Source organism: Formica exsecta, unplaced genomic scaffold, assembly GCF_003651465.1.
Source record: "Formica exsecta isolate Colony F162 unplaced genomic scaffold, ASM365146v1 scaffold442, whole genome shotgun sequence".
Lineage (NCBI taxonomy): Eukaryota > Metazoa > Arthropoda > Insecta > Hymenoptera > Formicidae > Formica > Formica exsecta.
Genome location: NW_021851656.1, coordinates 443,050 through 460,203, shown reverse-complemented (window position 1 = coordinate 460,203; position 17,154 = coordinate 443,050). Strand labels below are relative to the sequence as shown.

Below are 17,154 nucleotides of genomic sequence, written 5' to 3'. Positions count from 1 at the left end.
TTTTATTATCTTCAAAATATGTGATCCAAAAACGTTTATATATATATATATTTATACACTCATATTACACACCTTACTTACGTACATATGTGTATTATGTACAAATATCAACTCATGTCATCATTAATTTTATAACAAAGAAAATGGTAAATGCAATAATCTAATGTCATCTAAGAAATTTCTTTGTCTGAACTAAACTGCTCACTGTTACAGGTGGGTCGTCGAATCTGGGATCAGCTGTGGCAACATCAATGAATTTAACGAATAGTAGCGAACCAATGGGTGCAGAAAGTGGCGCGACTTATAAATCTGAACCCAGCGATATGATGTACTATCATACACCGACAACAGATTCTATCAACCAAACCACTGACGGATTTCTTTCATCTTTACTCAACGATGAGGATTTGCACTTGATGGATATGGCTATGAATGATGGTAAGTACTATAACCATTTATATCATTATTATATCAATAGATTTCACGATAAAATCTCACTTCTTCAATAATGTAAAATTTAAAGAACACAGACCCAAAGAGAACTTGAAGATTCTTAAATATGTCATTCACATCAATAATAGCATATTTTTGGAAATTGATTATACAATTTGGTAATCGCAATTTAATAATTAATGAATTGAATTGAATCGAAATTTAAAACATGTTTTTAACCGTTTTTTAACACAATTTTCATTAACATTCTTTACTCATTGCCAGTAAAGCATATTCGCGCTCTATATGTACATTAAAGCATCCTATAATTAATAATAATAATATATTAATTTCTGTTACTATATAAAACCTAAAAATAAACATTGAAATTTATTGAAAAATGTTTTCATAGAAAGTGTTTTATTATTAAAGTATAAAGTTTGTTATAAGATTGTATTTTTATTATAATATATAAAAATATAATAACATCAAAAAAAAAAAACATAATGTAATCACATTGTTTCGTAAACCATTATTATAATTACTTATCACAAAGATAAATAATTAAACTTACAATATCACATGGAATATTTTGGTTGCGATTAAAGAAACAAGAAAAGAAACATATAATTATGTCCTATTCAGGAATATACATTTTTTCATATAATATATTACGTAATTTATCTATATTACTTGAAAAGTAATATAAGTAAATGCATGTAATATAAAATCCTCCGCATACCTCTAGCGTGTAATCTAAAACTTAACTACTGGAATATGTATATATATATAGTTAAATCTATGTGAAACACTGAGGTAGTAATATAAAAATCTGAATGTGGTTTAAATTCTTTCTCACTGTAAGAAACATAATATCTAACAAACATAATGAAATAATATAGTAAACTAAAAAAAAAAAAAAAAAAATGGAAAATAATTGTCATCAGTCTAATATGTTTTTGTCTACATATTCTTTATAGAATCTACCATATTTTTTGAAATTAAAAAAAAACGAGTAGTAATTTATATAAAATAGGAGGCACGTCTTGTCTACCATACTTCTTCTGGTTCGGCTGGTACAGGAGGTGCATAACCAACATCATCATATGTCTCACCATATGCATCATTGTTCTGTAGAAAATTAGTAAATCCTATTTGTATATATCTAATTATATCTAATATTTATTACAACTTCCAATTTGATTTAATTATATTTTCATAGCTTTTGTAATCAAGTATTTTCACTATTCAGGAAAGTTACCGTATAACAAAAATAAATTGCGTTATCGACATTCAATCAGAAATCTAAATTGCATAGTATTACTTACGCCTCTGATATCCTCCCCGCCGAATCTTCTTGATCCTCTTCCTGGCGCAAAGGTTCTGCTACCGCCACCACCACCAGATTCTAGCCAGCCAGGTATCGCTTGATCAGCTTGTTTCAAAATTTTGATTAAATCACCAGTGAGTGGCAGATCCACATTTGGATCGAAGAATGAAGTCGCTTTGCCGCGGTTTCCCACACGTCCAGTTCGTCCAATTCTATGAACGTATTCGTCGATTGCCTTTGGTAAGTCAAAGTTAATTACATGAGCGACATTTTTAATGTCCAAGCCTCGCGCAGCAACCGCCGTTGCTACCAAAATCGACATTTTTCCTCGCTTAAAATCAGACAGGGCTTCTTCTCGTTCTCTCTGCAATCTATCGCCATGTATGCTGGTCGTCGGAAAATTGCTCTCCGACAAGAAAGCAGCGATGAAATCCGTGTGTCTCTTCTGCTCGACGAATACTAAAGTACCTTCTAAACTTCCCATCTGACTTTGTTTCTCTAGAATTTCTTTCAGCAACTTTCGTTTCTCGGGTTGGCCAGATGCTTGATAGAAATTCTGTTCTACATCAGCACAAGCACCACCTACGATTCCAACGGCAAGGAATAAATAATTCTTCAAAAATCGACTTGCAAGTTCTTGTATCTCATTCGGGAAGGTAGCAGAAAACATAAGGGTCTGTCTTTCCTCTGCAGGCACCATTGTCTCATGATCCACTATCTTTTCGATATCGGGTAGAAAGCCCATATCCAGCATTCGGTCAGCCTCATCCAGTACAAAAAAACGTAAGGAAGAAAGTTTAATTCTGCCTTTTCCAATGAAATCCAACAATCTACCTGGTGTCGCGACTAAAATGTGACAACCGGCAAATAATTTATCTCTCTGATGAATAACTGATGTTCCTCCGTAAGCAACCTCAGAGCGTAAGATAGAGTTCAAAGAAAATTTCTTGACCTGTTGATAAATCTGCAAGGTAAGCTCGCGTGTGGGTGATATAATAATTACTTGCGGTTCGCAGGAAGTGGCCGTTGTAATTAAATCTCTTGGGCTTTCCAACAAAGTGTGTAGGATAGGAAGTACAAATGCCGCAGTTTTGCCTGAACCTGTTTGCGCGCAAGCCATCAAATCACGGCCACTCATTATAATCGGAACGGCGTACTTTTGAACAGGAGTAGGTTTTGTATAACCAGATTTCTTAATATTATCCAACAAGATAGATCTCAAGCCAGTTTGATTAAAGGATTGTATCGGTCGCGGTGCATTCTCACCAGACACTTTTACTTCAATGTCATCGTATTTATCGAAATTTATTCCTACTGATACGTCGTTTCCAAACAAACTATCGTCATTAGGTTGCTCTGGTGGAATATAAATTTCTCTCTTTTTTGGTTCATCTTCATTATTGCCTTCTTTACCACCGTTTCCTCTGCGCCCTCTGTCCTGCCTATCGTTGTTTTCTTCATCATCACCATCCCTATCCCTATTCCTACCATAACCGCCACTTCTTCCACCTCTATTATCATCTCTATCTCTTCTTGGTCTGTCCCTTCTATCGTTCTGGTAATTTCCATCATATCTATTATCCTCAGTTTCGCCATCATTGTTACCTCTATTTTGCCTACTATTGTTCCTATCCCTATTGCCTTGCCACCTACGATCATTTCCATCACCATCACCTCTATGATTTCCATAACGTGGTCTATCGTTGTCTTGTCGTCTGTTGTTTCCTCCAAATCTTTTGCTATTATTACCTTCATATCCATTATTTTCATTATAAGCATTATCACCATAGTTTTCTTGATGGTCATCTGTTTTTCCGTTGTTGTAGGAATTATGTCTTCCCACAGAGCCATTTGTATCATTGTTGTTGTATGGAATTGTGCCACGTCCTTTGCCATGAGAGGGAGCACGTCCTTCATCAAACTATATATAAATAGGATATCAACATTAATGATTAGTTCATTAATTTTTTATCATTTTTTATTTATATATATTTAACATATATTTAAATCGTATGTCAAAATTATTTAAAATCATATTCTTACCGAAGACGTGTTCACTGGTGGCTGCGAAAAGTCCATATCGTTAATTCCCCACTGTTCTTCAGTCATCTTTTTGCCTATTATCATAATTACAAATACATTTAGCATAAACATATTTAACATGTATAAATAGAATGTATAGTTAATATATAACTTAAAAATTTCTAATTTAATAATGCATACATAATTATTAAATATATTGGATTGTTTTTTAATATAAAAAAAATAAAAAATAAAAGATAAAATATTATTTACTATAAATTATACTAGAAAACAATTGGATATAAAGTAATAATAAAAATAATTTAATATAATAATAATTTGTGTACATGAATTATGAAAAAGTAAATTATATGATAATTACAAAATCATATTCAATCTAAATTATACAACAAATAACAGTATCTTTTTTATATATGTTTGCTAATAAATGTAAATAAATCAGTTTAAATTTATATTATTCCTCAAAAATTACACATAATATTTTGCAATTATGTGTGTATATATATGTATGTAAACATTTTATTAATATTTCATAGCCATTTTTCATTTTATTATATGCACGAATATTACACAAAATAATATATGAAAAAACTTTTTAAATAATTTCCATTATTCATAGCAAATATAAAAATCAAGATATTCCTTAGCACATAAATTTACACACGTTAAATATCACATATCTTCTATTATAACTTGGTAATACCTAAAAAGTTGCAGTAGTTTTTTGTACATTTTTTGTACGCAGTTTTTGCTTAGAAATATGTGTTGAAGAAACAAAAATATGAAGGCCATAAACATATCGCGAACTAGCAGACAAAGTATAATCGCGAGCAAAATATCAGCCGCAACAGTTTCCGTTTCAAATCTTATAACATTATATTCTATAATTCTATATATATTCGTATATATAATACAGTTAAACTTTTATATAAAATATAAGCAATACAAATGTATTATTTCTCTAACAGTCAGATCATTTTATATTCCGAAAGTATCATTTTATTTACGATCTCTCAATATTAAAAAATTTGCAATTACGTCTCGTTCGCATAATCGACTTTTTTTATTGTAATTTGCTTTTTTGCTCTGCCGTAAAATATTAAAGATTATCTTCTTTTTAGTTGCTTCAGAATGTTTATAGCAGAATAACTGAAAAAAAACCGCTGGAATCGAGCAAAAACATTTTTGAATAACTGCACAATTGCTCTCCATACAAATATATCAAAGGATTGGAACGTATAATATAGCGTTGCTCTTAGCTAGGAGACCACAGTTTAGACAAAGAAAAGCGCAAGTACCGGCTTGCTTTTGTAACCGGCAACGCCGGTATTATATTACGACTAATTAGTATCGTATACTTTATACTACATCGCGAGAAAACTGCATTCGCAATTAATTCAAGACGACAAACATCTCGCCGGTGAATATTAGGCGTTGACGCAATCTTAAAGCGTAATTATTGTACCACGTGGTAAAGGATCGATTACAAAGCATTCCGCCTAACATGGCCGAGATGAGACACATTATTGCTTTCCCGCTCGCTTACGTACCTTGTCCGTCTTCGTTGGTACTAATCAGGATATTCTCCGTGTCCTTTCTCACAAATCGTTCAATAAGCAATCGCGTTGAGACCAAAATAGCACAGCTGAATATACGAAAACTACAGTAAAGCGCTAACACGAACTGCCGCGAATTGCGTATTGCCGTTGTATGGCGCTTCTCAACAGATCAGCTATCAGCTGCAGAGAGAGGACCGGCATGCGCATGCGCATTACGCCGCTCATCCCTTCCTTCTCCTCGCCTGATCCTACTATCGCACAGGCACAATCTGTTCCGGGTTCCGGGCGTTTGTTTATCAATATTGTAACGGCGCCTTTGATCCACACTATCCAGAGAGAGAGAGAGAGAGTGAGCAATAAAAATCTTTGACTTTTCTAATAAATAAATCTACAAAAATTAAAATGTGTTATAAAAAAATTTTGATAATTTATTAATTCAATGCTATCTCATATCATAGAAATATTGATCATTAACTTTTTGCAAGCTTTTCTGTTAAAATTTTTTTGCGACTGTAATCTTATATAATAACGGATATTAAATTTATAAAATGAAATAATTTATTCATGTATTTTAATATGAATCTGGGAATTAAATCGAAGCGCTTTATATGTGTACATACACTTTATATAAAGTGATTTTGATATATCATACAGAAAGTTATCTTATTTACTGTTAATATAAATTTCTCTAAAAGAGTAACAGAATATTATGTCAGTTCATAAAGAAAAAGATATACATCCGACCTTGAAAGTAAAATATATGAAAGTGAGCAATAGCATTTATGATGTATGTCGGTATTTGGTATCGCGAAGGACATAAGCGAAAATCAGATAGAATAGAAAAAAGTTTATATTTTTTTCTAATGTCAAATTGCAAAATACGTATTCTGTTAAATACGTAAGCTTCATGTGTGTATATACAATGTATCCGTAGTAACACTTTTACAAACTCCTTGGCAAGACAGCAAATCGTAAAAAAATCTACTCTCTCCAAAAATATTATGAAAAATACGATATTTATAAATATTATTTATTATTATAATATATATATATAACACATTGGCATATATTAATTTGTTGAATGTACGTTGATAATGATATTGTAGTACCGATTTTCCATATTTCCATACAATAGGACTCAAATTTGTAACAGGTGCCTTCATTATTTCCCTTTTCAGTAACAATGTCCTCATAGTGAAATTCATTCTGGACTGTTATTCGCGAAAGATTACTATATATAATATATAACGATCTCCCATATTTCACAGATTATTTCACACGTATTGAAATACACACATCTCTTGAATATTATAAATCAGTTTTAATGATTCACTTATCATATCAATAGATTAGTATTGATCATCATTCGAAATTTCCTTAACAACCGCCATATCGAAAATATTCCCTTTGATGCGGATAATGAAGACAAAAATAAATAAATAATTATAATGACACAAGCTACGTCATTGGCGAATAAACTATAATCATATTTTCGTGTTATCAGATTTATGTTGTGCACGTCACTCGCTACAAGGATGTATATATAAACATATGATGCGGGTGATACATGTAGCCACGCAATGCACGCGTGAGATACTAAGTGTAGGTGTCTCACAGTGTAAGAGACGAAGGAAAGAGGAAGAGCATCATGTCGTTATGCGGAGTGATAGGGAGCCCAGTTTCCAGTAACGTACCGTCGTCCGAAGTTTTGCGATACGCGCGCGATTCGCTACCAGAATATCCGATATCCGATATGTTTATTATATTGTCGTGATATTCTCGTTATCATCGCTTCATCATAGTTGAAACATTTGGATTAGAATGTGGCCAACGCAACATGTGATAACCATGTGTGATTTAACTTTAATATATTCCAAAAATTTCACAATATTATATTTATAGGTATATTGGTATATAATATTCGATAAAATATAAGATTAAAAAAATTCATTGAAATTTCATTATATAACTAGGAATGATGGATTAGCTAAATTTTGATTCGAGCATCTTTATCTTGCAGTAAGTTATAAGCCGTTTATCAAACGCTCTCAAAGATGTCAAATTACATATCACCGCGATTTGCTATACTATGTATCCTTTCGCAGGAAAGACACGTATTGTGAAAATCGAGGTCGCGCATCGCGACCAAATACATTCGCGAAAATCGTAGAATTTTCAATCGGCTCATTTTAAACCATTATGCATACATATGCTCTCGACTATCGATATCCGATTCATTCGGAATTTGAATCATCGCGAGTGTTCGCTCTCGAAACAATCTGTAGTGATTGTTATAGATAATGGGGAACGCAACAGATGATAGAAGCGCGGTGTTGCATTTAACATAATTTTTGCTTGACGTGATTTATCGCTATTTTAAACTTCGAGACACATTCCACGTGCGTCTCTACAATCCAGGTGCTACGCAGTATAACCATGTGATCGCGATGCTTCAACTGTACTTAGATGCAATAAATTTTGCGACCTTCAGATGCATGTTTTTCTTAGAACATTTGCGCGACGAAGGAAGGAAATTGCAGATATGATTTCGGAAACAGTTATCTTTTGATATTATGTACTCTTTTTTGATAAATAAAAGTTCCGCGAGGATCTTTAATCTTCCAACCGCTCACGACTCAAAAATCGTTCGCATTTTGACATTGAACAAATTATTTTATTCTCTGCATTTTTAGTTTCTAATAAAGAAAAACGCGCGGAACCTCTCTCTCTCTCTTTCAGACTTCATATAATATTAATTATGACTAATCGCAGTAGTCACACGAGTCAGGCGATCACACGGCCGGCGTTTGCGCACTTCTCCATGACGCTCGATAAATATGAATGCTAAGATCTTTTCGGCACGGTGACTAAAGCGTGCGAGACCGTAATTATTGCACCATTCGAGGACAATTAGTATCCTGTACAGCCGCGTCCTCGACAATTAATGCAATGCTCGTTCCCATGAGTGCGATCACATTCGTTTCGAACAATTTAAACGGGTCAACGCAATAAAACAATAAGCCATCATAGTTCAATGAATAACGCCATTTGTAAATACATATTCATGACACGTGAATCAGCAACTTTGAAATAATGTCACAAAATGTCAATCGATCAACTTTGAGTCTACGCATTTCTCATAACATTTATTTACTATATTCGCATATAGTAAAGGCAATCAAATACTTTTGAATAGCGAAACAGAACACTAATATATATCTTTTGAGAGCCATCATAAAAAGAAAAAATTATTGTGGTAAATAAACAAATTACAGACTATTTTCATAACTACAAAGGAAATTGAAATAATTATTATATTTCAAAACTGGATAAAAAATTTTTCTCTCTTTTATATGGAACTACATCAAAATTAACTGTGCAATTTGATATTATTATTTAAAAACGGAATATTTAGGAGCAAGACCGTTGGAATTTTAAGAATGGAAGATACGCAAGAATCTTTAAGAGTTTGTCGCATCATCATAGCCCTAAAGATTCGAATATAACTCTATTTATCTCCGTGTGTCTGTTAATTCACAAAGGATAGGTTTGAATATCTCTACGGTACTAAATCGTCATTGTAAGGTTGGCTATTATTGGGATCTTTAGTTTGTTTAGCTTATCGGCAGTTTATAAGAGCGTGCCCGCCTTATAAACATTTACGAGACGTTCGACGCTATTACGTATATTTTTCGTTGACAGAGGAGAAACCTAATACGCGAGATTTGATTTCGAAGAAGAGATTCAAATAATAAATTCAAGAGTATTCGAAATACAAAATAGTAATGCATGTCAATCATATTTTTTAAACGTTTGATTATGCGCATATTTTGAGTCGTATACAACGTGAAATTAAGAAATATGTCCAAGGCTAAATACACAGAATAAAAAATAAAAGATAAATAATATGATAGTATTCTACGCACGCACAATCTGTATAATACATTATCGATTATCATTTCTCAAGCATTAAACGCATTTAATTAGCGTGTTAACGAATGAAAAAGAAAAGACGATGATACTTCATCGAAATGATTATGCGTGTCAGCTGATCTAGAGAGACAGTTACGATATGTGTTATGCAAGTCCCCCTACGCCAGCGATTCCCAACCTATGATATGCAAAAGTGCGAATAAGCGTTTCACATTTAATACTCAACAGCAATTACAATAGTAAGATATCTTCAACTATTTTACAACAGTAATTGATAATTAATGAATTGCTTTTATATATAATATTTATATAAAACAATATGTTTTATTTTGAGACACTAATTTCTGTAAGATAGGAATAACATCGAATGGTGTAAATTCCAGCAACATTTTCGGAAAATTAGTATCATCCCGCTTTTAACGCAGATTTTTTTTCATTGTCACAAATATTGCGTGAAAGAAATTGCGAGTTGAAAAGGATTGGGAACCGCTGCCCTGCCGCCAACGCGAGAAAAAAAGAGCAATCCATATGCGTTAAGGTAAACGCGTATAAGTTCTCTCGCGCGTGCGTGTAAATGCGACTGTTTGTCCGGAACATGATTTGCATCATTCACTTAGGCGATGAGTAATGAAGGAGAAACGAGAGGCGATTGCAGGCAGTGATCGTTGCAGCGGCGCGACGACTCACCTCTTCTCGCGCGCGTAACCAAGACACGCACGTGCGCGTATATACATACATGTATATATATATATATATAAAAATATGATTTTATGTAATTCTTTTCAACATTTTTAATTGACGAGCTGAATTTTTCTTTATGTAAAAAGCTTCTCGTTACGCGCTATTATTTCCGTTGGACAGTCAGAACTAGAACGTAGAAGTCAATGAAATTAAATCTTCAAGATCGCAAATGTTAAGAAATTCTTTAGAATGATAATGAATAACGAATAATTGATAATAAGACAATATCTCGAAATCATTCTACCCTCAAGTCGGATAAAACATTCTCGCGTATCGACACCGTCAGATTCGACAAGCGACCACCATCATCGATCGGTGATCCGTTATCGGTGGGAGCCTTGCAACGATATACTTGCAGGCGATGACGTATAATCCTCGTATATATCCAGTATGACGAGGGGAAGGGTATAACGGATAGTGGTGCATCATCGCGTACCTCTAACATAATCGGAGAGACACGTGAGCACGGCTGCAGCGACAAACACATACACACACACACACGCGCGCGCATACGGCCGGCATGAACACGCACTTCTCCCGTGAAAGAAAGAGGTGATATATATATATATATGTATATATACACACACATATGTACGTACGTATGTACGAATATATGTATGTATATATGTCACATCGGCCAAGTGAGTCATCTGCCTTCTTTCGCCGTTGCATCTCGTCAGCTCGCGATCGTAATAATAGAACGAAATTGATTCATCCGAGGAACGCCGACGCGACAATGCGTTTCGATCTCGTTTTCACAGGTTGACATTCGGTGATGAGGCGTGTCGCGTTATTAATTTGCACACATCGCGATGGGAAGAAGGGGGATTTATAATAATGATAATATCGGCAATAATCATAGATTTTTGATTTCAGATCAAAACATTCACCTCATTATCAACATCCTATCGTAATCTCAACAAAAAAAGCTAGCTTAGAATTTTCGATAGCCTTTAAAAGTTATCTGTGAAATTGCATTTCTGATTTGTTTTATTTCAAACAGGAAAATTCAATCGAAAATAATTAATACGATTCATGTCGTAAAAAATGCGACGAAATAAAAAAAATCTTGATCAGTTCTTTCTAGGATTAAAAAGCGATGCGACAGAAATAATTTGAAACGAAGCAAACACTTTAGGTTCTTTAGCTGAAGTAGGATACGACAGTTAATTTTCATTATCATTAGCAATCGTCATTGTGTAATGCAACGTAAAGTATTTCCGGGATCGTTTAACCAGCTACTGAATATTCGATAGGTAATTTAATATAAAAAAACTAACATAAAAATTTAACATGAAAAAACTTTCGGTGCGCGTTAAAGAACGAACAAAAAAATATGCAACGTTGTCTCATGCGGCGTTATCTTACGATAGAAATTGCAGCTACTCACATTACAGCTGCAAAATCACGTGTTCAAGAATTCGCCTACCTCGGCATGAGATTTGAACTTAATAACGAGCCATCATAAAAAAGCCGGTTCTAGATAATTTATTTATGCCAAATGTATATTCACACTTATGTAATTAATTTATAATGCTATCTCATATAATTCATAAAAGAGCAAGACGAACAATATTTTAAGTTTATTGTGGTAAAATCGATGTCGAATGATAAAATCAAATCTTTACTTTTAATTGAAAATATATTTAGAAATTTATTATTTATAAAAATATATTGTGCATAGTGTTCTCTGTCATGGTACACTAAAAAGTAATCTATCTATTATTTAATCTTAAATAAGAATGTAATATATCTTTGCATCACAGTCGCTACATTGTTCTGTCGATACGCGTTTATGCGACTTGTGAGTTCATCTCGGCTTGGCGAACGACCGAACGAGCTGGTTTAGAACCGGCTTGAGAGGATTTCGAATCCGTCGATTCTCTGAGATATACGTATAGGCGTGTGTTTAAATTTCATTTGCCAGGCCGATTCAGTCGTGTGAGTCCAAGAGAGCTTAGAACCTAATCGGAATAATAATCGGACCCAATTTGAATATCGGCTTACCGCATCCGTTGTTGCGCTATTTCCGTAACTATTTTTCGCTACGCGAGTTTTAGAACGTGTATCGCGAAACTGATATTACCGCGCCCGCCGTATTATCACCGACGTATATTCCTACGCTTTGATAAGCGCCGTTTCCCGACGACGACGGTCTAGCGCGATACGCTAACGCCGCATTTATCGTCGGCTTTAGATCCGGTGACACATGAGCCGACACCGACATTGATCTACCTTCGTGCTCGCTTACACTCGCCGACCCTGACCGAAGATACTGCTCTCGCAACCGGCTTGAGAGTCGCTCACCCGCGCGCACTTGTGATTTTTAAAGTTTCTTTATTGCTCTCGGATTTGCAACGGCGATTTTGTAAATCCGCTTACTTGCCTGCTATTGCTCTTATTTGTCACATAAAGTCACGCCCGGGATTCGGAAGCGAATCGTGGTCGCAACAATGTTACGTTGTATCGCGTTCTTGTAGATTTGATCGAACGTTTTGAATATTTATAAATTATATCGGGCAAAACGATTGCAAATATATAATTTTATAGGCATCGTGACATTCAGAGTTTATAAGAAAAGAGTTTATAGGAAGAATAGTGCCCGTGAATTTTCTGACGGGGCACAGAAAATATTCTTTCTATAATAAAGATGTTGATCTTTTTAATGAGAAATATGTACAGGTTTATGCAAGCTATATAAAGAATTGATGATTAAATTTAATTAGTAATTTAAAATCTTCAGAACGACGCAGTAAATTTGTTAATTTACACGCATTTATGTGACTCATATTTACCTGTCTAATGAAGGAAGGTTGCTTGACGACTGCATAATAAAATCGCATTTTAAAAACTTTTTTTTTATCTCTAACACGTAAGAAGACCATTAAGTAAAGTAGAAATTGTTTCAAAAACATGAACAGCTCTCTTATGTTTTAAGACAATATTTGTATCAATAGTAGCAATTAGAACATCTTTATTTTATTTTTTTAATTATTGATACTTATTGATTAATATCTTTTACTTTTTTAGTATCAAATTAATTGGCATTGATAAAAAATTTCGTTACATATATATTTTTTTATTTTATTATATTATAAAAATTGTGAAGTTGTGGAGAGTCACTAAGATGGAATGTTGGAAAACTACTTTGGAAAATCTTATATGCACAGCGTCTTAAACACGGCATAATTGATCGTCGTGGACAAACATAAGATTATCTCATTCGCATAAAAGACTAGATAATAATTCAAACGCAAAAACTAATGTGGCTATCTACGTGCGGCCCAGCAAACGCGAACTTTATCACTGTCGACGATATTGCGCTGCCGTTTCTTTATACAACACGATAACACACTGCACCCTTCTCTTCGAGTCACGTTCTTGACGAACAAAACCGCTAATTTGTTATTTGACAGTTCAAGTTACGAGACAATTATCGGTACTTCTGAGGACGATGCTCTATCACACGGGGATGCTGCACCGTTCCACTTTCGTAACATTGTTTTATATTCGCACTTATATACGACATATACATTCTTCGTAACCAAATACTCGACGTAAATTTCTTTTAAATATTGACTTTATCTGTCATAAGTATCGGCTACTCTGCTTCATTCCATCGCGTACGTCACACAGATGTTCTGTAATATTTTTTTTTCGATTATGTAATTTCAGATCAGTGGTTACCGGTTTGAACGAGTGAAATTTTTTCCATATATTTTATTCGCGAATAGTTTTAAAAACCGCGTATAATTTTTCCTTAACTATGCGTAAGTGTCATTCACGAAATTGTTCGACTGAATAAACTGGCTATTTATAATGATATCTAAATAGAGTTCAATTATTCATATTTATGTAATCTACATTAATTATCGAGATAAAATATTTTTCTGAGAGTTGAGAAAAAAAAGCGCGGATATAATCCTCTATTATTTCTCTTCTCATTATATTTCTTAATATGCAATTGTTCTTCATAGAGATACGAGAAACGCGCTTTTATCCCAAAAGAGAGTCCTAGATGAAAACATTGCGTCAACACTCCGACTCAACTCGGAAACCACACACGGTTATAAATAGTTACGTGCACGACCGCATGTTCTTTATTATCACTCGGCGAGCTTGGCGAACAGATATCGCGTCCATATTTGAAACGCTTAGTCACGCGACCTCGCTGACTTGAAAGGCTCTTCTACTAGTTCTCCAATTAACTTCTGAAAAAAAAAAACGCTGCTCGAGATGTCCGATGCCCGGTTTTCAGAATCGCCACATGCTATGTGAAACATAATGAGAAAAAAAGAACCTTCGCGATCATCAGACCTGAAATGTTTTGCATGAATTCGCCTATCCATTATTTCGGGAATATTTGATATTTCAATAAGTTCTCTGCTCTAGTACACGCGAATGTGAGTTAAAGTATTTGCATCATGGCTCGTACGCTGCAAGATCTGCAATTTTTTTGCAAGTATGCTTATTTTGAAAAAAAAAGATAGTGCGTGTTTCTGTTTTTTAACAAGGCTGTAGGTTTTAGTCCTTGAATATCTAATGTTGTAATATATATTCTTTTTCTGTGATAAACAGGTATCGTTAAAAATAATAAAGTTGCAAAAAACATTAATCTCGATAAAAGATGCAAAAAAAAAACTATGTTACTTCGATCATTACTATAATAACTAGAATATAATCTATTTTCTGCATAAAATAAGTAGAAAAAATTATTCAAACGTTCGTTAAAATTAAAACTATCGCTTAAAAATATGATTTTCTATCTGTCTCTCTAAAACATCGTAACAAAGTCAATTAAATCTCACTTGACTTTAACTTAATAAAGTTTATGAGAATAACTCGTAATATCCGCAAACATACACTCACACACACACCGCTTTTGGAATAAACCACTTATTACATCACTTGCGTTGCAATGTAATGACTATTATGAAAGAGAGAACCGTACCTTCATAAATAGATAATCGTAAAAAAAAAATCATTCTAATTAGTATTTTTAATTCGCCTTACGAATCGAATGTTTTTCAATCTATTCTGTGGATTATTAATATAGTGAAGGTTTAACACGCTCCACCCATTCGTCGCGCAACATTGCGAGATATAATTATACGCATGCACACGAAACAACTTTGCAATTTACACCCACGAGAAACGGTGAAAGTACAAATGACCGTTGCCTGCATACTTGCAGTTACGTTCTCTGAGCTCTTACGTCGCGCGATTATCGCGCCGAACTCTCACATTACAATCGCGAAATGTTGCATATGTTAAATTAAATCAAGCCCTGATATGCATGGGGACGCACTACATTTTTTTTTTCGCCAGGTATTGTGTCGCATGATCAAATTGGCAAGTATATCGGAACGAATGCAATTTTCCCTTCCTCCCTCTTTTTCTCTTTTCTCTTTCCGAGAAAATATTAATATACACACTCTGTGGGCACTTTGTACGTAAAATTTTACGAAATGGTGTTGTTTCACATCAAACCTTTTCATTAATTCAGGATCGAAATTCTATTAATAAGATTAAACAAGCAATGATAATAAAACGAGACATCAATCACTTAACAGAATATGAGTCATACTGGATTATTTTCACGTTCAAAAAAATGATATTGTGTATTTTAATTTTAAGATGATGAATGGACTATTATTACACCACGGTAAATTATATTATTCTATGCATATCGCGTAAAAACTTTTCGCATATATGCATACTCTACTTATTTATCAGGAAAGACTCATGTTTGTTAATCAATATATTCAATTATATAATACAATAATAAAAAGTCATATGACGATAGTGTATTGTAAATTATAATAAATAAAAACATGAACACATATCCGAAAAGAAAATTAAAAAAGAAAAAATAAAGGAAAAAGACAGAGAAAGAAAGGAAATTGTAAAAATCGATAAATTCGCGATATTGCGCGAATATAATTCTAAGAAGTAGCTTATCGTCTTATTTGCAAAAAACGGAAATGAAAATAATATCTTTTGTTAACATTTATCTTCGCAGATTTAACTTGAAAGCATGATAAGAACAGATCTACTCTATGTAGCATTTGGTAATCGATAGTAGATAAACATTTTATAACACGCATGTGTGTTATAAAGTTTAGTTATGAGTTTATTAGGGTCATATATGTATATTTTATCTTAAATTATTTTATAAAATTCAATAAAAAAAGAAATTTTGAATATTTTTTTAATACTTTATACATATATAGTATATAATATATCATGTATAATATATGATAAACATACAGGCGCGTGCATTTTCTACACATATGTCGCAAAATTGCAAGTTGCTCAAATTCATTCTTTTATTTGCATAAACTTGTTTTTAATCGAAGTCCAATAGAGGGGATAAATAGACGATTAACTATGCAACGCTGAGGAGCGAGTTAAAAGAATGCATATTTCCTTTTCTCGAAACTAGTTAATAATAACGAGTAGAACATAGAACCAGTCACGTACGGTTTGAAGGCATTCGGATACGCAGACCGCTTCTAAGAATGTTGTATCAGCGCGTCGTTGCACTGTAGACGAGGTATCCTGTATCGATTTACGAAGATGCATATTTATGAATACGTGTGGAAATGAATTTCTCGGATGTCTCTATCTCTCTTTTTTTTTATTTTTACGAGTCACATAAATTACTACTTTAATATAAATAAATGATACCAATCCAAATTTATCTGACTTTATATCAATTCTTTCATGACCCATATAAAAATTTTCGGAATAGCTTTTTCACTGCTAATAATTATTACTGTGGTGATTGTGGAAGTATTTCATTTATTTAAAATCATGAAATTGACAATGATCTGTGGTTATTAGCATTAAATTGTTAATAATGTTTATTTTGCTTTATAAAGAAAATTAAGTAAAGCAAATAATTGTAATCGATAAATACCAGTTTTACGTTTGTTTTATAAAAACGTTATCTTTTTATAAATAATTGTAAATGTATATTAATATGTAACTAACGCTTGATAAATGAAGATATTTAAAATGTTTATCTGTAAAAATATCTGATATATATCTCCATCTCTTTCTTTAAAAAAATAGAAATGAGAATATTTTGAGTTATATATAATACATATATAT

At 33.1% G+C, this 17,154-nt stretch overlaps 2 protein-coding genes across 2 annotated transcripts in view; one reads left to right on the top strand and one right to left on the bottom strand.

Moving 5' to 3' along the window:
* LOC115240568 (segmentation protein cap'n'collar) overlaps positions 1–17,154 on the top strand; it is a 95,418-nt gene that overhangs the window by 70,821 nt on the left and 7,443 nt on the right. Inside the window, exon 7 of the mRNA XM_029815797.1 lies at positions 214–438. Within this exon, the coding sequence (XP_029671657.1) occupies positions 214–438 (225 nt within the window). The remainder of the gene's footprint in view (positions 1–213; positions 439–17,154) is intronic.
* LOC115240567 (ATP-dependent RNA helicase vasa) lies at positions 1,389–5,572 on the bottom strand. The gene is made up of 4 exons (XM_029815796.1): positions 5,356–5,572; positions 3,806–3,879; positions 1,761–3,683; positions 1,389–1,563 (listed from the first exon to the last, which is right to left on the bottom strand). The coding sequence occupies exons 2-4, from the start codon at positions 3,869–3,871 to the stop codon at positions 1,483–1,485; spliced, it is 2,070 nt and encodes a 689-aa protein (XP_029671656.1). The 5' UTR covers positions 3,872–3,879; positions 5,356–5,572; the 3' UTR covers positions 1,389–1,482.

What these genes read in the sequence shown, in the direction of transcription:
- LOC115240567 (XM_029815796.1), bottom strand. Translation starts at nt 3,871, where the DNA reads ATGACTGAAGAACAGTGGGGAATTAACGATATGGACTTTTCGCAGCCA. An exon ending in CACCAGTGAACACGTCTTCG is followed by an intron (nt 3,684 to 3,805) that starts GTAAGAATATGA and finishes ATTTATATATAG; the next exon opens with TTTGATGAAGGACGTGCTCC. An exon ending in GCGGGGAGGATATCAGAGGC is followed by an intron (nt 1,564 to 1,760) that starts GTAAGTAATACT and finishes AATTTTCTACAG; the next exon opens with AACAATGATGCATATGGTGA.